Raw genomic sequence first — 26,513 nt, 5'->3', positions numbered from 1 at the left:
TTTCTGCTCTTCTTATCTCTGTCTTCTACTTCTATCATAATCATCTCTACTCTATTCTTTCCATATGTGACACTCTTCACGTTTATATCCTTAGTCAAGAACATACCTCCACCCCCTTGTTTTATCTCTCTGTTTCTAATCCAATAATTATATGCATTGTGTCCTATGCTGTTGGGTGGTAGTGGACCTTTTAATTTTGTCTCTACAATTCCCATTATGTTCGGTTCTTTTTCCTTCAGATACTCGTTCAGTCCATTCAGTCCTGCTATTAATCCATCTATATTTGTGTAGGACACTCTTAACTTTCTGTCATTTCCATTGTATTTTCTGTTTCTTTTTTGTTTCTCTCTGTTATGGTCCATTTCCTCACTTTCATATTCACTACTCTCCAATAGAATTCTTCTTTTTCTGACTCCATTCTGTTCTCGTTTTTTTCTTTAGCTTCTTGTCTTTTCATTTTTTCTTCCTCTCTTTCCTCTTTATTCATTTATCCATACCTTTTTATATTGTTCACTTGTTGCTAGCTTCCCTGTTTTTTGCTAAGATATTCTCTGCTGTTGTTTGTGACCTGAATTTAATCTTAATTGGTCTAGTCTTATCTGTACTATATTTTCTGAGCCTAAACATCTCTTCAATTTGTTTCATGATTTCAGGTTCATCTTCCTGAACTAATTCTAGTAAACTGTTAACTTTTTCTTTTTCCTCTTTAATTATTGTGGTTCTATTTTGGTTGAATTTCTCTTCCATTCCTAATATAATTATACATTTCTTTTTGTCTGCTAAGTCTCTTACTATATTCTCCTTCTGTCTCATCACTTTGATAACTGAGTCTTCAGTTTGTTCTTTCATTTTTAGCTTAATTATGTCAGTAAATGCAACTCTACTGTTTTCTTGGATTTTTTTCCAGCCCTGTGCTTCCTTTGGTATGGACCCTTTATTGTCTTTATTCCTCTTTAATTCCTCATTCTCTTCTTTAACTTCTATTAACTGTCTTTTTAATTCTTTTATTTCTAAATTTAAGTTTTTGTTCGCCTTCTCTAGTTCTTCCAATCTTTCAACTCTCTGCGCAATCTTGGCTACATTACCGAACCTGTTTTCCCAATGCTCGGTCATCTTATCAAGTTTCTCCTCTAGTCTTGCCAATCAGGGGAGGTTGGTATCCCCCCCCCACCCTCTTTAAATCCCTGGCAACTATTATCACCTTCCACTATGCTGGTCTTATCTGTACTTCTAATCTTTACATTTTTGTTGATCCCGTTGTCACCAAAATCATCATCGTCGGTCCATCTTTTGTTTACAAGATGCCTGGCCTCCTGGACCATGTCCCCCTCTTCCTCATTTTCTTCCATTTCCCTCAATAATTCCTCCCCTTCTCCTTCCCTATCACCCCCCCCACTACACCATGAGCTCTCCCCCTCCCTATAAATACAATAAGCCACTTCCTGGACATTGAGATCCACATAGATTTTCCTTTTTCTTTGGAACACTAATTCTCGCTGTCCATTCGACGAAAGGGTGTGTGTGTGTGTATTTACCTAGTTGTATTTTACGGGAAGGGGAGCTATGCTCGTGGGGTCCCGTCTTCATATCTCATTTTATCTAAACTATTTTTAAATTCATGTATTGTTTTTGCACACACCACTTTCTCATCTAACTTGTTCCAACTGTCTATTACTCTGTGAGGAAAGCTGTTCTTTTTCAAGTCTCTTCTATAGCTGTCTTTTTTTTTATTTTCTTTCCGTGTCCTCTTGTATTTCTGTCATCCCATTTTATCAGATTCTCTCTATCAGTAATTTCTATGCCTTTCATGATTCTGTAAAAAGCTATCAAATCTCCTCTCTCTCTTCTTTGCTCTAGTGTCTGTAGTTCAAGTTTTTCTAGTCTCTCTTCATATGATAGTTTTGAGAGTGTTGGTGCCAGTTTTGTAATTGCTCTTTGTATTATTTCAAGTTTTTTTTATACATTTTTTTGTATTTGGTGACCATATCGTTGCTGCATATTCCAATCTTGGTCTTATCAGGGTGATTAGGATTTTCTTCACCATTTCTTCATCCAGGTATGTAAATGCCACTTTGATTGTTCTTATTAAATTATAAGTTTCTCCAAAAATCTTATTTATATGTTTCTCAGGTGACATATTATTCATAACAATGACTCCCAGGTCCTTCTCATTTTCTACTTTTTTATTCCTTCTTCTCCCAATTTATATGCTCCTGTTATTCTGTTTTTGCTTTTTCCAAATTCCATTATACTACACTTTTTTGTATTGAACTCCATCTCCCACTTCCTACTCCATTCCTGTACTATATTTAGATTTCTCTGTAGTGATTCACAATCTTCTTCAGTTTTCACTCTTTTCAGTAGTTTTGCATCATCTGCAAAGAAGCTCATATAGCTTTCAATTCCTTCATCCATATCATTAATATATATAGCAAACATTATTGGGGCCAGAACTGTTCCTTGCGGAACACCGCTTATTACTTCATCCCATTTTGAGTGCTGGTTTCTTATCACTACTCTCATTTTTCTTTCTTGCAAAAAGTCTTCCATCCAATTTAGTAGTTTTCCCTGTATTCCTCCTTCAGTTTCTAATTTCTTAAGCAACTTCTTATGTGGTACTTTGTCAAAAGCTTTCTTTAGGTCTAGAAATGCACAGTACACCCATCCATCTCTTGCTTGTATTATATCTATTAGCCTTGAATAGAAACATATTAACTTGGTGACGCATGATCGTCCTTGTCTGAATCCAAATTGCCTTGGATTTAACACTGTTTTTTTTTTCTAAATATTTTACCCATCTACTTTTGATAATTCTTTCACAAATTTTTGCTATTGTACTTGTTAGAGAGACTGGTCTATAGTTTGTAGGTTCTTCTTTATTTCCTCCTTTATATATAGGTACTATATTTGCTTTTTTCCAATCTTCTGGAACTTTTCCTTCTTTCAAGGAACTGTTTAGTATGCTATGTATTTTGTCTGCCAGTTCATTCCTGCATTCTTTCAGACTCCAGTTTGATATATCATCTGGTCCATGCGATTTTCTGACATCAAGATTACTCAAGTGTGTCAATATTTCATTCTTTGTTACTTCTATTTCTTCCATAGGGGGGGACTTTCTCTTTCCATTCAATCTCTTCAGGTTGTATGTTCTCCCTTGTAAACACTGATTTAAAATGTTTGTTCATAATTTCCGCCATTTCCACTTCCTCGGTGTATTCAACTCCCTCTTGTCTTAATTTCTCCAAGTCTTGTTTATTTTTCAGTTTATTGTTTACAAATCTGTAGAATAGTTTTGGTTGATCTTTACACTTTTCTATGACATCTTTTTCATATTTTCTCTTTTCCTCTCTGCACGTTTGTACATATTCATTTCTATAACCTGTATATATTTTCCATTTTTCAGGTCTTCTGTCTTTTTTCCATCTGGTCCAGGCTTTGTCTCTTTTGTCTTTTAACTCCCTACAACTTTTGTTGTACCAGCATTTTACATATTCTTTTTCTTGTTTTTGTCTTGGGACATACTTTTCCACTCCTTTTTTGTAAATTTTTGTCAAAATATTCCATTTCTCTTCCACTGTTGTTTCTTCTTTGTATATTTCTTCCCAGTTTTCTTGTTGGAAGAATTCTCTTATTTTATCAAAGTTTGTTTTTTCATACATCATTCTTCCTTTTCTATATTGCTCATTTCTTTTCATATATTTTTCTTCATTAAGTTCCAGTTCAATCAATATGTGGTCACTTTTACTTATTGGTGTTTTATATTCAATCTTGTCCACTATTCTAGGTTCAGATGTAATTATTAAGTCTAGTCTCGATGGTTCTTCTTCATTTCTATACCTAGTGTTCTCCTGTATCCATTGTGTCATTGTATGGTCAGTAATCATCTCAAGTAGAGCGTTTCCCCATGAGCCGTCTCCACCCTTTACTGTCATTTCTTCCCAGCAGATTTCTTTGCAATTAAAGTCGCCCATTATAACTATTCTTCCTCCATCTTCTTTGTGTCCTCTAACATACTTTTATGTTCACTCTCCTCCCATGAGGCTGTTTTCGGAGGCACATAATTTATCACAAATTTTCTGCTCTTCTTATCTCTGTCTTCCACTTCTATCATAATCATCTCTACTGTATTCTTTCCATATATGACACCCTTCACGTTTATATCCTTCTTAGTCAGGAACAACTCCACCCCCTTGCTTTTTCTCTCTGTTTTTAATCCAATAATTATATGCATTATGTCCTATACTGTTGGGTGGTAGTGGGCCTTTTAATTTTGTTTCTACAATTCCCATTATGTCTGGTTCTTTTTCTTTCAAATAATCATTCAGCTCATTCAATCCTGTTATTAATCCATCTATATTTGTGTAAGATACTCTTAGTTTTCTGTCACTTCCATTGTGTTCTCTGTTTCCCTTTTGTTTTTCTCTTGTATGTCGAACTGCCTTAGTTTCATATTCACTACTCTCCAATAGAATCTCTTTCTCTGACTCCGTTCTGCTCTCGTTTTTTTTCTTAGCTTCAAGTCTTTTCTGCTTTTCTTCCTCTCTTTCCTCTTTATTCATTTCCCTTTTTATCCATACCTTTTTATATTGTTCACTTGTTGCTAGTTTCCCTGTTTTGGATAAGATATTCTCTGCCGTCGTTTGTGACCTGAATTTAATCTTAATTGGTCTGGTCTTATCTGTACTATACTTTCCGAGCCTGAATTTTTCCTCAATTTCCTTCATAATTTCTGGTTCATCTTCCTGAACAAATTTTAGTAAACTGCTTACTTTTTCATTTTCCTCATTAGTTCTTGAGGTTCTATCTGGGTCATGTTTCTCTTCCATTCCTAATATAATTATACATTTCTTTTTGTCAGCTAAGTCTCTTACTATATTCTCCTTCTGTCTCATCACTTTAATAACTGAGTCTTCAGTTTGTTCTCTCATTTGCTGTTTAATTATATCAGTTAATGCCACTTTACTGTTTTCTTTTATCGACTTCCATCCCTCTCTGTTTTCTTTACTATTCCTCTTCAATTCCTCATTCTCCACCTTTACTTCTTTTAACTGTCTTTTCAGGTTTTCTATTTCATCAGTTAAGTTTTTGTTCGCCTTCTCTAGTTCTTCCAATTTTTCAACTCTTTGTAGAATGTTGTTAATATGACCAAACCTACGCTCCAAGTCCTCGATCATCTTATCAACCTTCTCTTCTAGTCTTGTCAGTCGGGGGTTTGTGTCCCCCCCACCCTCTTTAAATCCCTGGAAAATATTCTCATCACTTTCTACTGTATTGCTCTTATCTATACTTCTAATCTTCACATTTTTATTAGACATTTCATCGTCGCTCAGCTGATCGGGGGGTCGTTTGTTTACCTTTCGCCTGTCTGCCTGGGCCAAGTCTACTCCTTCCTCATTTCCTTCCATTTCCCCAGCAATCCCTCCCCTTCTCCTCTTTCCCTACTTTCCCACTATCCACGAGCAATTTCCCCCCACCCTGTAAATATAATAGGCACTTCTCTTTGTGTTGGGATCCACAAAACTTCAATTTTCTTCAGAACGTCTTCTAAGCCGTCCGTTCGTTGAAATGTGTGTGTGTGTGTGTGTGTGTGTGTGTGTAATTTATACAAGGTGTTTGGGATATATTTGATAACTACCGCATAGTCAAGGATGGATCTTCCATTATCATCTTTCCATCATCTTTATCTTTTCTTCTCCACTTGATTCCCCTCCTCTTCCTCTCTTAATTTCCTTCCAAAACATTTTATCACTTTCAAAATTTTCTGTCATACTTTTACCCCATTTCACAGATGCTCTTCTCTTTGCCTCATTTACCTTATGCTTTACTTCTCTTTTCTCTGTACCTCTCATAGGATTCTCCCATCCTATTTTGTAACCAATCTGTGAAAGCTCGCTTCTTTTCTTCCACAACCTTCCTTGTTTCCTTATCCCACCACTCACTACCCTTCCTTCTATTTCTTCCTGTCCTCCCTGCTCCACACACCATCTTTGCACACATTGTGAATCTCTTCTTGAATCATCCCCATTCCTTCTCCACTCCTAGTTCTACTCTATCCTTTACTCCCTCCCATTCTTCTCCTTAAATCATTCCCATTCCTCCTCCACTCCCAGTTCTACTCTATCCTTCACTCCCTCCCATTCTTCTCTTAGCTTCTTCTTATACTCCTCCATTTCTTCCTCATTTAAGCACCTCCCTACCTTCTGTCCTTTTCCTCTTTCTCCATCTATCCTCCACTCTCATCTTCCACCAAAAAATGATCTGATATTCCCCCACTCTCTCCCTTAAGAACATGTACATCCAAAACTCTTCCTACTCTTCTCCTGGTTACCACTATATAGTCCATTAAAGCCCTATCTACCACCTATCCACCATCCTATCCCATGTGTACTAATGCTTGACTTTTTTCCTAAACACTGTATTTGCTATCATCAACTCTCTAGACACATCTCCGTCCTCATCTCTCCACTACAATTTTTACCTGGAACTCCACACTTCCCAACCACTCTGTCTATTGGTTCATCTCCTATCCTAGCATTGAGATCTCCCAATACCACTGCATTGACATTTCTCCCTAAACCCTCTATGCAGTCATTTAGATTTATCCAAAAAGCCTCCCTTTCCTCTACACTCTTCTCACTACCAGGCCCATATGCACTTACAAAAACCCACATCTCACTTCCCAGTTTCACCCTCATCCATATTAACCTTGAAGAAACCCCCTGACACTCACCACACCTTTACTTATCTCTTCACTTACTAGTATAATCACCCCTTCTCCCCCTCGTCCTCTTTTCACTCCTGACACTCTCCAAAATACACTCCCAAACTCAAACTTGCCCCTTCCTTTTAACTTAGTTTCACTCAGTGACAACACATCCATCTTTTGCCTCACAAACACACTGCCTATTTTTTCCCTTTTACTCCCATCAATACCACATCTACGCACATTAAAAGACCCAAATCTTAGGGTTCTGTTTGGAAAATTCCTCCCAGACCCTATTGTGCCTTTGCTTTTTTTAGGAATGTCCTATTTGGGGATACAGAGATTAAGATGTCTAGTCCTATTTCCATCCCTTTTTTGTCACCTTAAAATTGTATGACTCAAGTGGGGAGACTTGATGTCAGTATTTTTTCTCCTCTACCACAGGGTTCAGTGAAAAAGGAAATGAATATTCAGAAAAGTAGTACAGCACAGTATTAAGAGTGGGAGAACAGTTGCAGTCTAATAAAGTAGCATCATTTATCTATGAATAGAGATTTCCTCCATCACAGACAAAATGATGTGTGGCTCTGGTCCATGGGGAACTCCATGTAGACCCTAAAGTATCAGCTGCACGCTACTGAGCAGCTTTTAACTCCACAATATCATGCAGCCAATATCCAGATGGGGGTATTGAGATGACCCTCTTCTAATTGTAGTATGCAGGAAAGGAGCAACGCTTGTTGGGTCTTGTCTCCTATTCTCTAATTTTGTAACATATCTAGACTAATTCATGTATAGTTCCAAGTTAATCTATATACCCTGTGTGGGGGGGTATTGGCTGCATGTTATCGTGGCAGAGATGCATGCAGTTGAAACTTTAGGGTCTATATGGGGCGCCCCTACGGACCAAAGCCACACATTTTGTCTGTGATGGAGAAAAACTCTGTTCATAGAGAAATGATGACACTTTTATACTACGACTGTCCCTCCGTTATGCTGTCCCCCAACCCCTTGTTACTGTCCTGTACCATTTCTCTGAATATTCATTTCCTTTTTTCCCCTACCCTGTGATGGGGGAAGAGAATGCTTCCACCAAGTCTTTCCACTTGAGTTGTAAGAGGTGACAAAAAAACGGGATGGAGAACTGGATTAAGAGTCCTGCTACCTGTAGCCCCAAAGGGGACATTCCTAAAAAAAGAGTAAAGGCATAAGAGGGTCTGGGAGTTTTCCAACCAGTACCCTAAGGTTTGAGTCTTTTAATTTGCGTGGATTTGGTATAGATGAGAGTAAAAGGGAAGAGATAGGCAGTATGTTTGTGAGAAGAAAGATGGATGTACTGGCTTTGAGTGAAACTAAAATGAAAGGGAAGGGCGAGTGTGAGTTTGGGAGTGTAGCTGGGAGGTACTCAGGAGTGAAGAGGGGATGAGGGAGAGAAGGGGTGGCTATACTAGTAAGTGAAGAGATAAGTAAGTGTGTAGTGGAGTGGAAGGAGGTTTCATCAAGGTTAATGTGGATGAAGGTGAAGCTGGGAAGGGAGATGTGGGTTTTTGTAAGTGTGTATGGACCTGTTATTGAGAAGAGTGTCGAGGAAAGGGAGGCTTTTTGGGTACATATGAGTGCATAGAGGGATTAGGGAAAAATGTAAATGTAGTTGTATTGGGAGACCTTAATGCTAGGGTAGGAAATGAACCAATAGACGGAGTGATTGGGAAGTATGGAGCTCCAGGTAAAAGTCGTAGTGGAGAATTGATGATGGAGATGTGTCTTGAAAGAGAGTTGATGATAGCAAATACAGTGTTTAGGAAGAAAGTCAAGCATAAGTACACATGGGAGAGGGTGGTGAATGGAAGGGTGGCAGACAGAGCGTTAATGGACTATATAGTGGTGTCCAGGAGTATGGTAGGAAGAGTTAAGGATGTACATGTTCTAAGGGGAGAGAGTGGGGGGGGGGAATATCAGATCATTTTCTGGTGGAAGGTAAATTGAGAGTGGAGAAAGAGGAAAAGGGCAGAAGGTAGGGAGGTGCTTGGAGTGAACTGCTTAAATGAAAAAGAAAAGGAGAATGAGTATAAGAAGAAGCTGAGAGAGGAGTGGGAGGGAGTGAAGGATAGAGTAGAACTAGGAGTGGAGGAGGAATGGGGATAGTTCAAGGAGGGAGTCATAAGGTGTGCAAAGATGGTGTGTGGAACAAGGAGGGCAGGAGGAAATAGAAGGAAGGGTAGTGAGTGGTGGGATGAGGAAACAAAGAAGGTTGTAGAAGTGAAGAAGCAGGCATTCATAGATTGGCTATAAATTAGGACGAGGGAATTGTATGAGAGGTACAAAGTAAAGAGAAGGAAAGTTAAGCATAAGATAAAGAAAGCAGAGGAGAGCAGATGTGAAATGGGTTAAGATAATGACAGAAACTTTTGAAAGTAATAAAAAGATGTTTTGGCAAGAAATTAAAAGAGGAAGAGGAGGCAAATCAAGTAGAGAAGAAAAGGTAAAAAGTGCAGATGGAGAGATGATAATGGAAGAGAGGGCAGTGAGAGGAAGATGAGCAGAGTATTTTAGGGAGTTGCTAAATGTGAAGGAGGATAGGGAGGGAAAGGTAGTTGCAGTGGGAAGCGCTAAGAAAATGAGAGTGATGAGTGTGGAAAATGGAGGAGAAATAGGGAAAGATGAAGTGAAAGCAGCTGTTAAGATGATGAGAGCAGGTGAGGCACCTGGGTTGGATGGATGCCATACAGAATGTCTGAAGAAAGGAGGTGCAGTTATGGTGGACTGGCTGGTGAGGTTATTTAATGTTTGTTTAAGAGAGGGTAGAGTGCTGGAGGACTGGAGGAGTGCCTGTGTAGTTCCGCTTTACAAGGGAAAAGGGGACAAGTGTGAGTGTAGTAGTTTCAGAGGGATCAGTTTGTTGAGTGTAGTTGGGAAGGCTTATGGGAGGGCCTTGACTGAGAGGATTAGGAGAGGAACAGAGGGAGTAATTGGCGAGGAACAATGTGGGTTTAGGACAGGTAAGGGTTGTGTTGATCAGATTTTTGTGGTAAGACAGATATATGAGAAACCTATAGGAAAAGGTAAGGATGTTTTTTGTGCTTTTATAGATTTGGAAAAGGCGTACAACAGGGTAGACAGGAAGGCACTGTGGGAGGTACTGCAGACATATGGGATAGGAGGAAAGCTGTTAAGAGCAGTCAAGAGTTTTTACGAGAGTAGTAGAGCATGTGTTAGGATTAGAAATGGAGAGAGAGAGTGGTTTGAGGTAAAGGTGGGACTTAGTCAAGGATGTGTTATGTCACCCTGGCTGTTCAACCTTCACATGGATGGGGTGGTGCAAGAGGTGAATGCAAGGGTTGTGTGTCAGGGGTTGGAGATGGTTAAAGAAAATGGAGAAAAGTGAGAAATAAACCAGTTGTTGTTTGCTGATGACACTGCGCTTGTAGCAGGATCAGAGGAGGGATTGAGGAAGTTTGTGACAGAGTTTGAGAAGGTGTGTGAAAGAAGGAAGCTAAAGATAAATGTGGGCAAAAGTAAGGTGATGAGATGTACAAGGGGAGAGAGTGACAGTAGGCTGGAAGTGAGCATTAAGGGTGAAAGACTGGAGGAAGTGGATGTTTTTAGATACTTGGGTGCGAATGTGGCAGGAAAGGGAGGGGTGGAGGTGGAGGTAGAATGTAGATTGAGAGAAGCGAGTAAATGCCTTGGTGGACTAAAAAGTGTAATGAGAAATAGACATCTGGGAATGGATGCTAAGAGAAGGTTATATGAAGGAGTGATTGTGCCAACAACACTGTATGGGGGCAGAAACATGGAACATAAGAGAGGAAGAGAGAAGGAGTTTAAATGTGTTTGAGATGAAATGTCTGAGAAGTATGATGGGTTACTAGGCTGGATAGAGTGAGAAATGAGGAGGTGAGGAGGAGAACAGGGCTGGAAAGGGAGCTGGGAGATAGGGTTGATGAAAGAGTATTGGGATGGTTTGGACACATGGAAAGAATGAGTGAAGAAAGATTAGTAAAAAAGGTGCGGAAGGCAGAGGTGAAAGGAGTGAATATGAGGGGGCATCCTAGGATGAGATGGATGGATGGGGTGAAAGGGGCAATACAAGAGAGGAATATCTGTTGAGAAAGGACGGGAGAGGACAGAAGATGGGTGAATGGAGAAGGGTTGTGTATGGATGATGCTGTGATGCATGAGGGGGAGTGGGTGGGGGGATGCAGGGTGAGGAAGTATGTATGAGAAAAAAAATTGATGCAGCCCAAAGGGATTTCTCCCCATCTTCTCCTTTTCTGCATGAGGGGACAAAGAGAGGGGGTTGCTGAATTTATGAAGCGGCCTTGCTGTAGATGTGCTGTGTCTTGCGACACTGCCTCTGACCCAGGGCAGTGGACAGGATGCAGGGATGATCCGTCATCCAGGAGATGCCAAGATTGGAGGGAGGGAGGAGGGTGGAGGGGAGTGGAATGTGTAGGGAATGGAATGGGTGGGAGTGGTTTCTATGCCTTTTTCTTTTTGGCTACCTCCCATGTAAGGGGGAAAAATACTTTGGTATATGTATGTATATTTAGATTTGTATTGTTTGAGCTTAGGCTATGTGACTTTCTAAGCTATTCCACTTATTTATACATTTAATGGACAACTGTATTTCTTCACATCTTTTCAACATGTGGTCGTTTGTAATTCACTTCCATGACCTCCTAAAACCCTCTGTCTTTAATCAGATCTCTTTTATCAATGCAATCTATCCCTTTTAGTGATCTTAATACTGTAATCATGTCACCTCATTCTCTCCATCAGCTGCAATGTTTGATTAATGATCTCAACAGTTAGATTGTTGTCTATAAGGTGTAGGGAATTGATTACCTCATATGCAGTTTTGGCAGCATTATCAGGTGTAAATGTCACATAGAATCAATTAGAAAGACAGTCACCATTGTATTTGAGAAGGATAGGGATAACTGTTCTAAAAGGCTTGAAAGCAGAGTGGATAGCATAGTGTGATAGGGATGTGTAGATGTTGATTATTTGGAATATGCCAAGACAAGACTTAGCAAGTGACCTGCAGGGTCTTCCAGCATGAAACAGTGGCAGGGGGAGTACGAGATCCAGCCTGCACATATGTAGCATCACCATTGTGACCAGAGAGTGACATCTCAAGGGCTTGGTCAACTGCCTTTTTAAGACCAGAGGATTTTTAAAGTGCATCCATGGAGATATTTTGTGATATAACTGGCTCCATGAGACAAGAGCAACCATTTACTGGAACTGTGAGTGGAGCCAGAACTGGTCATCTTAAATGGGGTACCTCATCCCCATGGGAGCCCACTTATTTTAAAAAGTGGTTCCTCATGATTGGAAAGTTTGTTCATAACAGAGGCTAATACCTCCCTCCACAACTAATCCTAACCTATACTACCCATCCATCCAGCACAGGATGACCTCCTAAGGTGGTCTTTCTAGTGGGTGGCATTTGTGGCCCATATGGGTAGCCTAGCTCCCTCAACTGCGACCTTGCTAGCATGGGTGGCCCTCTCCCCCATAAGGAAGAGCTGTGGCTGAAGGCCACCATAGCCTTTCTTGCCAGATCATTGGGATGTGCAAGCCACCACCTTCACCACCACGACAAGGTGGTTCCTATTGCAGGGGGACAACTACTGTAGACGAATGCAAGACTAAAAAAAGGGTGTTGCATAAGTGTATGCTTTGACTGGCACCTCCCTAATAGGAGCAAAGGGCCTATTAGTATGTACTATTGCCAGCACTTATAACTTGTACAAATGTTAAAAATTGGCTCATGTTTGAGTTGATCTGACTACTGTGTGTTTATGTTGTAGTAAAACAACATGAATGGATTGCAGCATACACCATTATAATGACCAGTTTACCATTGTCAGAATTTCCACTCTATGAAGTTGATATGATGTGTGTGTATATATATAACCAAATAGATAATTGGTGACCAGTAGTAAAAGCAGTTGAGTGGTGATTGGTGGCGAGTTGTGTGGATACCTAAATTGGCACCTTCTTGAGGCTATTTTATGCAAAGCAGTATTTTGCCATGGAAGTGGCGTGGGGCTGGGGCACTGAAAACTAAGTGAGATGTGTGTCACTAACCACCACTTGACTGCTGTTAGTATTGGTCACTGAATATTTATTGGGTCATAGCAGTATCATATCTATACACACACATATGGATGAAGAAGTAAATTGTTACATGAACTTTTTTTGCTGACGATGCCAAATTACTCAAGAGAGTGAAAACAGAAGAAGATTGCAGATCGCTACAAGATGACCTGGATAAAGTATGGGAATGAAGCCAGAAATATGAAATGAACTTCAACATCAAGAAATGTAGCATAATGTAATTTGGAAGAGGCAAAAATAGAGTTTCGGGAAAATATGCGATTGGAAACAAAGTAGTCAAAAAAGGAAACTCAGAGAGGGACCTAGGAGTAATCATCTCAAGTGATTTGACACCTGACAAACATGAAAATAAGTTATTCGGAGAGACCTACAACCTATTAAGATCAATAAAAGTGGCCTTCAACTACATGGATGAGGAGATGGTTAAGAAAATAATTATTACATTGATAAGATCGAAATTAAAATATGCTATATCAATGTGGGCACCTAGCGCAAAGAAAAACAAGAAAATTAGAAAGAATCCAAAGAGCAGCGACAAAAATGGCACCTACATTATCAAATTTGACATATGAACAAAGATTGGAGAAATTACGGTTGTCAACATTGGAACAATGAGCATAGCTCCCGTCCCGTAAAATACAACTAGGTAACTAGGTAAATACATATCAACTTCATAAATGTATTGCAAATTCCGGGAATGGTTAATTGGTCATTCTGATGGTGGGTGCTCCAACCCATTCATATATTTCACTATAATGTAAACAGACATGATTGCCAGATCAAGTGTTCATATGGAAAGTGTCCATTTGAGCAGTAATGTCAGATATACTCCAATTAGAGCAATGCTCACAGAACATCCAACTTGACACTGATTTAACTATGATAGTACTACTATATAGAAGTTCCACAAATAGAATTAGATTTTTTTTTTCCATATTTCACAAGTGTCACAACTGGAAAGGAAGATGTCACAGCTTCCTTAAAGACAACCAGGTATGTGTATATAATTCCTCTATGTTTAAATGACCTGTAGGTTGAAAATGTTTTATACAAACAGATATTTCACTAAATGTGATGAGAAAAGATGTGGATAATACTTCCACAGTTTCCTAGATAAATTTTATTTATTACATTTTGTTAAGAATAATAACACAGGTACACCACTTGCCAGCATGTCTTAAATGATGTGACTTGCATCACTTATTTGAGTCAGATGAACTGAATAAACCTTCCTTGAGTTGGTCATGTTTAGATGGTCTTGTGAGCCCAAACATGGTATGTTATGGAGTTATATTAAGATATGACTATTGTGGCCAGCTGGGCCATTGCCCATTTCCTAATATCATGATATGATGAAAAGCTATAGCAAAATTTGGGTCATTGTGGTTGTGGTGGAGTATGCATGTACCTATCAGATGACTTTCACCTCATTAATGATAAAGTAGAATGGAATATATGATAGCACCATATTTATTAGTGTTTTCCTGTTTTATGTTAGGTCATGGCATATGCAACAGGTCTGTTTAGGTACAAACTTGAGTATGAAATAGTTTGTGTACAAAACGTCCACTATCCTTTTAAGAGTATATTGCACACTTTCAGAGTTAGATGTCAATATCATAATTACAATTTTTCAGGATGAAGGTAAATATCACCACTCTAGAAGAACTATCTGTAGATTCCATACTTGCCATATAATGAAAAGGACCCAGTCTGACATCTATGGCACAATTTATCACTAGTCATCTTAGATATGTGATGACCCACACTGAAGGGAAGTCTTTCTAGTGTGGCCTGTACAATAAAGCTTTCCCAGGAAAGAATGACCTCAAAGATCATGCGATGATCCACACAGGGGAAAAGCCTTTCCAGTGTGACCTTTGTGATTCTGGTTTATCACATAATGGAAATCTCAAAAATATATAAAGACCCACACATGAGAGAAGTCTTTCCAATGTGGCCTGTGTGATAAAGTTTTCTCACAAAACAATCTCAAAGAACACATGATGATCCATACAGGAGAGAAACATTTCCAGTGTGATCTGTGCAATTTTGCTTTCTCGCAAAAGTATCGTCTGACACAGCATATGAGGAACCACACAGGAGAGAAGCCTTTCCAGTGTGGTCTGTGCAAAAAAGCTTTCACACATCAGGGTAATCTCACACAGCATATGAGGACCCACACAGGAGAGAAGCCTTTCCAGTGTAACCTATGCAATTCTGCTTTCTCACAAAAAAGTAATCTCACAAAGCATATAAGGACCCACACAGGAGAGAAGCCTTTCCAGTGTGACCTGTGTGATTCAGCTTTCTCAGAAAAGAGTCATCTCAAACAACATATGAGGACCCACACAGGAGAGAAGCCTTTCCAGTGTGACCAGTGTGATTCTGCTTTCTCACAAAAGGGCTCTCTCACACAGCATATGAGAACCCACACAGGAGAGAAGTATTTCCAGTGTGGCCTGTGTAAAAGAGCTTTCTCACATCAAGGTAATCTCACACAGCATATGAGGACCCACAAAGGAAAGAAGCCTTTCCTTTGTGACCTGTGTGATTCTGCTTTCATAGAAGAGGATCATCTCAAACAACATACAAGGACTCACACAGGAGAGAAGCCATTCCTTTGTGACCTGTGCAATTCTGCTTTCTCACAAAAGCGTTACCTCAGAAAGCATATGAAGACCCACACAGAAGAGAAGCCTTTCCAGTGTAACCTGTGTGATTCTGGTTTCTCAGGAGAGTGTTATTTCAAACAACATATGAGGACCCACACAGGAGAGAAGCCTTTTCAGTGTGACCTGTGTGATTCTGCTTTCTCACAAAAGGGTTCTCTCACACAGCATATAAGGACCCACACAGGAGAGAAGCCTTTCCAATGTGGCCTGTGCAAAAAAGCTTTCTCACATAAGGGTAATCTCACAAAGCATATGAGGACCCACACAGGAGAGAGGCCTTTCCAATGTGACCTGTGTGATTCTGCTTTCTTAGAAAAGAGTCATCTCATACAGCATATGAGGATCCACACAGGAGAGAAGCCTTTCCAGTGTGACATGTGTGATTCTGCTTTCTCACAAAAGGGCTCTCTCACACAGCATATGAGGACCCACACATGAGAGAAGCCTTTCCAGTGTGGCTTGTGCAGTAAAGCTTTCTCACAAGAATCACCTCAAAGATCTATTCCTTTTTGACCTGTGTGATGCAGCTTTCTTATTAAAAAAAATCACAAAAGCCTTTCCAGTGTGGCCTGTTCAATGAAGTTTTCTTACAAAAGCAAACCAAATATCACTTGATGAACCACACAGGAAAGAAGGCTTTCCAGTGTGGCCTATGTGATAAGGCTTTCCCATGAAAAAGTCTGCTCAAAAATCACATGATGATCCACACAGGAGAGAAACCTTTCCATTGTGATTATGCTTTCTCACAAAAGTGTCATTTCACACAGCATCTGAGGACCCACACTGGGGATAGGCTTATCCAGGGTGACCTTTGTGATTCTACTCTCTCAGAAAAGTCTCATCTCATACAGAATATGAGAACCTAAACAGGAGAGAGGCCTTTTCAGTGTGACCTCTGTGATTCTACTTTTTCACACAAGTATCATCTCACAAAGCATATGAGAACCCACACAGGAAAGAAGCCTTTCCAAGTGTGACCTGTGCAATTCTTTTTTTTTTTTTTTTTTTTTTTTTTTTTTTTTTTAATAAAGAGTAATCTCACAAAGCATATGAGGACCCACACTAGAGAAGCCTTTCCAGTGAGACCTTTGTGATGAAGCTTTCACACAAAAGAATCACCTCAAAGATCACATGATGATCCACACAGGAATAAAACAATCCCTTTGCAACATGTGTAATTCTGGTTTCTCACAAAAGGATTATCTCACAAAGCACATGATAGAAGACTTTCCAGTGTGACCTGTATGATTTTGATTTCTCATGTAAGGGGAATCTCGCACAGCACATTAGGACCCACACAGGAGAGAAGCCTTTCCAGTGTGACCTGTGCAACTCTGCCCTCTCACAAAAGAGCTATCTCAGAAAGCATATGAGGACCCACTCATGAGAGAAGTCTTTGCAGTGTGACCTGTGCATTTTTTTTTTTTCTTTTCTTTTTTTTTTAGGCTCATCTCCCCCCAGTACCTGTATATGAGGACCCAGAATGGAGAGAAGCCTTTCTACCATAACCAATGTAATATAGCTTTCTCATGAAAGAATAATATATAGAATTTGATGATGAGCACAGGAAAGATGCCTTTCGGTTATTACTTGTACAATGCGAGATGTTTTCGAAAGCCTCATGATAATCAACACAAAAGAGAAACTTTTCTAATATGACATTTCTTTGTACATTTCTCATGAAAAACTGGAGCTGTGTGTGATTTTCATTAGATTCAAACCTGGACCTATAGCATTTGAGGAAGAAATGAATGTGACATACTACTTGAAAAAATATATACTTGGCTACAAAGTTCTGTTTGCAATTGTTATGATTTATTTATTGATGCTGTGGTAAATTTATACATATACTAGTGGAGTAGTTATTGTGAATGTTTTATAGGACCAGAATATCTAAAATCTGTTCATCATTTCAACCTATATGTGTTGGAAATGGTTTGATTAGAGTTTGAACTAATATGTTATAAAAACAGTGGACCCCTAATTGATTGGTACAAAACAAAGAAATGAAATAGGTAAATGAATAATTGTGGAATTAACCATTAGTATTGTGAAATCACAATAGATAAAACAAAATTGAGATACAATTGTGTTACAGTGACTAAAAGCATGCCTTACAGGCTACACTGACTTTGTCCCATGTTGTTAATCCATAACCATGACATGAAACACACAAGTGAATTTAACTAATTGTAGTGTATAGGAGTGGAGCAACAGTCATTGGATAACATCACCTACCCCAACTTATCATGCTTAACCTCAAATTCATATACAATTCTAACTTAATTTTCTTAACTTGCAATTATTGTATTTCAATTTGACTTAATGTTTTGTTCCAGCTTGGGCTATATCACCTAAGCTATTCCAAGTATTTATGCATCTTCTATATGAAAAACTATTTCTTCACATCCTTTAGACATCATGTAGTCTTTTGTAATTTGTTCTCATGACCTCTTTAAGCCCTCCTAACCGTAAGAGATCTCTTCTGTCAATGTAACCTATCCTACTTAGTGACCTGAATACTATAATCATATCACCTTTCTCTTCAATTTTTCAAAGTTGGTAGAGCCAGTACTTTTAATCATTCCTCATATGAGATGTCTAGTATTGAAAGGGGAAAATGCCACATCCCTCAGTATAAAATATGGTTCCTAACTTCTTAGAGTGTTTGATGTTAGGAGACAAAATATATACATGATGCCAGCATTTTCCCCTTTCTACTCTAGATGCCTAATGTGTGGAGACTATACCACTGATACATATTCCAGTCTTAGACGGATCAGGGTTTCAATGAGTTTGTTCATCATCTCTTCATCCATTTAGTGAAAAACTACTTTAATCCTCTGCAGTATTCTGTGGATCTCCCACACAACCCTGCTGATATGTCTGTCACATGACAGGTTGCCTATTATCAACACTTTAATATTTTGTCCTGTTTTGTTTTTATAGTTGTTTGCAGCTGTCATCTCCAGTACTTTGCAATTTCTTTATATTGAACTTCATTTCCCATTCTTGGCTCTAATGTAAAAATAGTGTCTAGATCTTTTTGCAGTAACCTACAGTCCTCCATGTTCTTCACTCTTCTCATGATTTGCATCATGTTGGCATAATTTGTTGTACCTTCCATCATTCCACTGACATAGACAAGAGATATTGGTGCAAACACTGAACTTTGTGGAACTCCACTCCTTACTACTCCCCATCTTGATATCTCATCCTTTAATATTGTCCTCGCATGTTTTCCCTTAGAAAAAAAATCTTTCATACACTTGAGTAGTTTACCTCAGTCCTCCAATTTCCACATGAGTTGACTGAAAATTATTTCATCAAAAGCCTTCTCTAGATTGAGAAACACAGTCCATGCACCCCTCTCTTACTGCACAATCACTCTAAAGTAAAAGCTTGTTATGTTTTTGTGTAAAGTGTTCATATGGGAATTGTCAATTTGAGCAGTAATGTGGGATCAGCTTTAATTAGAGCAAAGCTCACAGAACATCCATGTTAATAGGCAGGGGCACGTAAACTGAGGTGGTACTAATGTCAAATAAAAGTTTCATAAATAGAATTGGTATTTTTTTTTCCTTTCCCTCCCCATTATTATCACACAAGTGTCACAATCAGAAAGGAAGAAATCACAGGCTTCCTTAAGGACAAACAGGTATGTATATATAATTCCTCCATGATTAAATGACCTGTAGATTGAAAATGTTTGATAAAAACAGGTATTTTACTAAATGTGGCAAAAAGTTATGGATAATACCTCTACAGTGTCCGAGATAAATTTTATTTGTTATATTTTGTTAAGAATAATAACACAGGTACACCACTTACCAGTGAATCTTGAATGATGTTACTTGCATCACTTACTTGAGTCAAATTAACTGACTAAACCTTCCTTGAGTTGGTCATGTTTAGATTCAGGTCTTGTGAACCCAAATATGTTTTGTTATGGAGTTATATTAGAATACTAGCCAAATTACCTGCGTGTTGCTGCGAGTTCATGAATAATCCCTAACCTAACCATACCCTTAACTCTAACAAAAATATATTTTTTTTAATGAAATATAGCTTTAAACACTCCCCCTCCCAGATGTGCACCCCCCTACCCGAAGGTTGGGAAACCCTAGTTTGAAAATACATGCATAAACAAACACAAATATCATGTACACATTCTTTTGTGTGTGTGGATTGACAATAAATGTCTACAGCTAAAAGGTGAAGAAATGTGTCTACTTTATTTATCTTTAGAGTATATATGGTTATAGGGGTTTATTTGGAAAAAACTAGGAGGAATTTGTAAATAATAAATTTCCACCCGCACTAAAATGAAATGAAAAGCAATATTTCAACATTTGGTAAAATTATACAATCATTTTAGATTTGCATGATTTTTTCTTACAAAAGCTATCATAGTTTGTGGCAACATTAACTTCACAAATATAAATAATATTTATGAACACATACAATGGTTTGTTTAATCATATTGATTCTTATGTTACAAAAATAATAACTTAAGGGGGGACTACAGTAGTGGCGTGTTCCCTCACCATACACCACCTAGCTTTAACCCTTAATGCTAAGCAAAAATTGTTTTTTAAATTGAATATAGGTTTAAATACTCCCCCTCCCAGGTGTGTGCCCCCCCCTCCCAAAGGTTGGGAAACCCTAGTTTGAAAATGCATGCATACACAAACACAAATATCATGTGTACACATTCTTTTGCGTGTGTGTGTATGTGGATTGAAAATAAATGTCTACAGCTAAAAGGTGAAGAAATGTATCTAGTTTATCTTCAGAATATATATGGTTATAGGGGTTTATCTGCAAAAATGTAGGAGTTTGTGGATAAACAATTTCCACTCGCACTAAAATGAAATAGAAATAACCAATATTTCAACATTAGGTAGAATCATACCATCATTTCCCATAAACATGCTTTCTTCTTACAAAAGCTATCATGGTTTGTGGCAACATTAATTTCACAAAAGTAGATCATATTTATGGATACATACAATGGTTTTTTTAATCGTATTAATTCTTAAGTCACAAAAAATACTACGCAACTTAAGGGGATAATACATAAACCTCCTAACTTTAACCCTTAAGACTTTTTTTTTTTTTTTTTTATGAAATATAGTTATCCAAGTACCTGGAGTGATAGGGTATCAGAATATATATGGATATCGGGGTCTATCTCTAAAACCCTAGAAGGAGTTTGTGATCGAACAAACAGACAGACAGAACCTACTACTTTATTATAATAGATGACTGTTTTGGCCAGCTGGGTCATTGTCCACCTCCAAATATCGTGACATGATGAAAAAACTATAGCAAAATTTGAATGGTTCTGGTGGAGTGAGTATACATGCAGCAATGATAATACTGATAACCCACTTTCGGAGAAGAATAAGCGAAAGTATAAAGATCTGTATATTTCGATCACTAACTGTGATCCTCTTCAGCAGATGTGAATTAGAGGATCACAGTTAGTGATGGAAATATACAGATCTTTATACTTAGCTTATTCTTCTCCGAAAGTGGGTTATCAGGGATTGGAGATGGTTAAAGAAAATGGAGAAAAGTGGGAGGTGAGCCAGCTGTTGTTTGCGGACGACACTGCGCTTGTGGCAGGGTCAGAGGAGGGATTGAGGAAGCTGGTGGCAGAGTTTGAGAGAGTATGTGATAGAAGAAAGCTAAAGATAAATGTGGGTAAAAGTAAGGTGATGAGATGTACAAGAGGTGAAAGTGGCAGTAGACTGGAAGTGAACATTAAGGGAGAGCGACTGGAGGAAGTGGATAGTTTTAGATACTTGGGTGCAAGTGTAACAGGAAAAGGTGGAGTGAAGGTGGAGGTAGAATGTAGATTGAGAGAAGCAAGTAAATGCCTTGGTGGTTTAAAGAGTGTAATGAGAAATAGACATTTGGGAATGGATGCGAAGAGGAGACTGTATGAAGGAGTGATTGTGCCAACAGCACTGTATGGGGCAGAAACGTGGAACATAAGAGAAGAAGAGAGAAGGAGTTTGAATGTGTTTGAGATGAGGTGTCTGAGAAGTATGGTGGAGGTTACTAGGCTAGATAGAGTGAGAAATGAGGAGGAGAACAGGGGTGAAAAAGGATTTGGGTGAGAGGGTTGATGAAAGAATATTAGGATGGTTTGGACACATGGAAAGAATGAGTGAAGAAAGACTAGTAAAAGAGGTATGGAAGGCAGATGTGGAGGGAGTGAACATGAGGGGACGTCCTAGGATGAGGTGGATGGATGGGGTGAAGGGGGCTTTGGGGAAGAGGGGAATGTCTGTTGAGGAAGGAAGGGAGAGGACAGAAGACAGAGGTGAGTGGAGAATGGTTGTATATGGATGATGTTGTGACTGCATGAGGAGGAATGGGCGGGGGGGTGGGGGGTGGGGTAGTATGTGTGAGTAAATTTTGACGCAGCCCGAAGGGATTTCTCCCCGTCCTCTCCTTATATGCAAAGGGGGACGGAGAGGGGGGGTCGCCGATTAAATGAAGCGGCCTTGCTGTGGATGTACTGTGTCTTGCAACACTGCTTCTGACCCAGGGCGATGGGCAGGGTGCAGGGATGACCCGTCATCCAGGAGGTGCTCAGATGAGAGGAAGGGTGGGAGGGGTGTGGAGTGTATTTAGGGATGAAATGGGTGGGAGTGTTTTTATGCCTTTCCCTTTTTGGCTACCTCCCTTGGAAGGGGGAAAAAGCCTTGGTATATGTATGATGTATGTATGTATGCTACGACATAACTTTGTTGTGGATGTAGCTATAGGATGATTTTCACCTCATTTCTAATGAAAAAGTAGAAAGGAGTATTATATCTCCATATCTGTTAGTGTTTCTTCCTATTTCATATTAGGCCATGGCATGCACAAAGGATCTGTTTTGGTACAAACTTGAGTATGAAATAGTTTGTATATAAAACATCCACTATCCTATTAGAGTATATCACACACTTTCAGAGTTAGATGTTGATATTATAATAAAAAAAAATTCAGGATGAAGGTAAATATCACTAGTTCTTTGGAAGAGCTACCTGTAAATTCCATACTTGTCATACAATGAAAAGGACCTAATGCAACATCTGTGGCACAATTATATCACTAATCATCTTAGATATCACATGATGACCCACACTGAAGGGAAGCCTTTCCAGTGTGAACTGTGTAGTTGTGCCTTCTCACAAAAAGGTTCACTCACAAAGCATATGATGAGCCACACAGGAGAGAATCCTGTCCAATATGACCTGTGCGATGTAGCTTTCTCACAGAATCAATTTTTCATATGATAACCAACACTGGAGAAAAGCCATTCCAGTGTGACCTGTTTGATAAAGCTTTCACACAAAACTGTCACCTTCAAAATCACTTGTCGGCTCACAGAGAAAGAGCCTTTCCAGGGTGACCTGTGTGATTCTGCTTTCTCAAAAAAAGATGCTCTCACAAAGATTACAAGGAAGCACACGAGAGAAGCCTTTTAAAGTGTAACCTGCGTGTTTCTGCTTTCTCACGAAAGAGTTCTCTCACTAAGCATATGAAAATCCACACACAAGAGAAGCCTTTCCAGTGTGGCCTGTGCAATAAAGCTTTCATGAAAGAATGACCTCAAAGATCATGTGATGATCCACACAGGAGAGAAGCCTTTCCAGTGTAACCTTTGTGATTCTGGTTTCTTAAGGTTAACCTCAAAGCATATGAGGACTTATGGAGAGAAGCCTTTCCAGTGTGGCCTGTGCAATAAAGCTTTCTCACGAAATAATCACCTCAAAGATCACATAATCCACACAGGAGAAACTTTTCCAGTGTGTCCTGTGCAATTCTGCCTTCTCAGAAAAAGGTTATCTCACAAAGCATATAAGGACCCACAGGAGAGATGCCTTTCCAGTGTGACCTTTAATTCTGCTTTCTCAGAAGAGGGTCATCTCAAGCAACATATGAGGACCCGCACAGGAAAGAAGCCTTTCCAGTGTAACCTGAACAATTTTGCTTTTACACCAAAGAATTCTCTCACACAGCGTATGATGACCCACACAGGAGAGAAGCCTTTCCAGTGTGGCCTGTGTGATAAAGCTTTCTTAAGAAAGAGTAAACTCACATGGCATATGACGACCCATGCAGGAGACAAGCCTTTCCAGTGTGACCTGTGTGGTTCTGCTTTCTCACAAAACTCTCACAGACCATATGAGGACCCACACAAGAGAGAAGCCTTTCCAATGTGACCTGTGTTTTTCTGCTTTCTCGCAAAAGTGTTCTTTCACATTGCATATGACGACCCATGCAGGAGAGAAGCCTTTCCAGTGTCACCTATGTGGTTCTGCTTTCTCACAAAAGGGTGCTCTCACTGAGCATATGAAGACCCACACAGGAGAGAAGCCTTTCCAGTGTGGTCTGTGTGTTTCTGCTTTCTCAACAAAGGGTGCTCTCACGGAGCATATCAGGACCCACACAAGAGAGAAGCCTTTTCAGTGTGCCCTTTGTGGTTCTGCTTTCTCACAAAAGGGTTCTCTCAGACAGCATATGAGGACCCATACAGAAGAAAAGCCTTTCCAATGTGGCCTGTGTGATAAAGCTTTTTCACAAAAGAAGCAATTCGAATATCATTTGATGATCCACACGGGAGAGAAGCCTTTCCAGTGTAACCTCTGTGATTCTTCTTTTTCACAAAAGGGTAATCTCACACAGCATATGAGGACCCACACAGGAGAGAAGCCTTTCCAGTGTGGCCTGTGTGATAAAGTTTTCTCACACAATAACTCTCTCAAAGCTCATATGATGATCCACACAGGGGAGAAGCCTTTCCAGTGTGACCTTTGTGATTCTGGTTTCTCACAAAAGCGTTATCTCACTGAGCATATGAGGACCCACACAGGAGAGAAGCCTTTCAAGTGTGACCTTTGTGATTCTGCTTTTTTACAAAAGGGTAATTTCATGCAGCACATGAGGACCCACACAGGAGAGAAGCCTTTCCAGTGTGATCTATGTGAATCTGCTTTCTCATATAGGAGTCATCTCAAACAGCATTTGAGGGTCCACACAGGTCAGAAGCCTTTTCAGTGTGACCTGTGCAATAAAGCTATCTCATACAAGAGTAATCTCAAAAGGCATATGAGGACCCACACAGGAGAGAAGCCTTACCAGTGTGGCTTGTGTGATAAAGCTTTCTCACAAAATGATCTCAAAGGTCACATGATGATCCACACAGGAGAGAAGCCTTTCCAGTGTGATCTGTGCAACAAAGCTTTCCAACAAAAGAATCTCCTCAAAGATCACATGAGGACCCACACAGGAGAGAAGCCTTTCAAGTGTGACCTTTGTGATTCTGCTTTTTCACAAAAGTGTAATCTCAGACAGCATATGAGGACCCACACAGGAGAGAAGTCTTTCCAGTGTGGCCTGTGTGATTCTGCTTTCTCAGAAAAGGGTATTTTCAAACAGCATATGAGGACCCACACAGGAGAGAAGCCTTTCCAATGTGACCTGTGTGATTCTGCTTTCTCACAAAAGGGTGCTCTCACATTCCATATGAGGACCCACACAAGAGAGAAGCTTTTTCAGTGTGGCCTATGCAAAAAAGCTTTCTCATGTAAGGGTACTCTCACATTGCATATTAGGACCCACACAGGAGAGAGGCCATTCCATTGTGACCTGTGCAATTCTGCTTTCTCACAAAAGGGTCATCTCAGAATGCATATGAGGACCCACACATGACAGAATCCTTTCCAGTTTGGTTTGTGCTATTAAGCTTTCTCACAAAAGAATTACCTCAAAGATCATGTGATCCATGCGGACGAGAAGCTATTTCTTTGCAACCTGTGTAATGCAGCTTATTAGAAAAATCGCCTCAAATTTCCCTTGATGAACCACACAGGAGAGAGGCCTTTCCAATGTGGAATGTTTGCTAAATCTTCCCCACAAAAGGATCAGCTCAAAGATCACATTATGATCCACACAGGAGAAAGCCTTTCCAGTGTGACCTTTGTGATTGTGCCTTCTCACAAAAGAGCCCTCTCACACATATGAAGACCCACACATAAAAAGTCTTTCCTGAGTGGCATGTGCGATTCTGCTTTCCCACCAAAAGTTCATCTCACACAGCATATGAGGACCCACATAGGAGAGAAGACTTTCCAGTGTGATTCTGCTTCCTCATGTAAGGGTTTGGGTTTTCTCACAAATCATGTGAGGACCCACACAGGCGAGAAACTTTTACAGTGTGGCCTCCATGATAAAGCTTTCTCATAAAAGAATCACTTTAAAGATCACGTGAAGATCCACACAAGAGAGAAGCTTTTCCAGTGTGACCTTTGTTATTCTGCTTTCTCACAAAAGCACAAAAGGGTTCTCTCACACAGCATATGAGGATTCACACTGGATAGAAGCCTTTCCAGTGTAGCATGTGAAATAAAACTTTCTCACAAAAGAAACAACTGAAATATTTGATGAACCACACAGGAGAGAAGCCTTTCCAGTGTGGCTTGTGTGACAAGGCTTTCCCATGAAAGAAACGCCTCAAAAATCATATGATCCACAGAGGATTATGTTTTCTCAAAAAAGTGTTATCTCACACATGATATGGGGACCCACACTGGAGAGAAGCTTATCCAGTGTGACCTGTGTTATTCTGCCTTCTGAGAAAAGTGTTATCTCATATAGGATATGTGGACCTACACAGAAGAGAAGCCTTTTCAGTGTGACCTCTGTGATTCTGCTTTCTCACACAAGGATCATCTAACAAAGCATATTAGGACCCATACAGGAGAGGAGACTTTCCATTGTGACCTTTGCAATTCTGTTTTCTCACTAAAGAGTAATCTCACAAAACATACAAAGACCCACACTAGAGAAGCCTTTCCAGTATGACTTCTGTGATGAGGCTTTCTCACAAAAGGGCTGTCTCAGAAAGCATATGAAAAATCATACAGGAGAGAAGCCTCTCCAGTGTGACCTGTTTCAAAAAAGGTTCATCTCACTCCATATACGAGGACCCTCAATGGAGA

At 39.5% G+C, this 26,513-nt stretch overlaps 1 protein-coding gene across 1 annotated transcript in view; it reads left to right on the top strand.

The window, feature by feature from the left end:
- Positions 1 to 25,758, top strand: part of LOC143030475 (uncharacterized) — a 34,119-nt gene extending 8,361 nt beyond the window's left edge. Inside the window, exons 2-5 of the mRNA XM_076193624.1 lie at positions 14,470 to 15,927; positions 16,395 to 16,478; positions 24,235 to 24,911; positions 25,539 to 25,758. Of these exons, the coding sequence (XP_076049739.1) occupies positions 14,836 to 15,927; positions 16,395 to 16,478; positions 24,235 to 24,911; positions 25,539 to 25,758 (2,073 nt within the window). The 5' untranslated portion in view covers positions 14,470 to 14,835. The remainder of the gene's footprint in view (positions 1 to 14,469; positions 15,928 to 16,394; positions 16,479 to 24,234; positions 24,912 to 25,538) is intronic.
- Positions 25,759 to 26,513: the final 755 nt, after the last annotated feature.

Source organism: Oratosquilla oratoria, chromosome 12, assembly GCF_046742065.1.
Source record: "Oratosquilla oratoria isolate Oo_2021 chromosome 12, ASM4674206v1, whole genome shotgun sequence".
Classification (NCBI taxonomy): domain Eukaryota; kingdom Metazoa; phylum Arthropoda; class Malacostraca; order Stomatopoda; family Squillidae; genus Oratosquilla; species Oratosquilla oratoria.
This window is presented reverse-complemented; position numbering and strand designations above follow the sequence as displayed.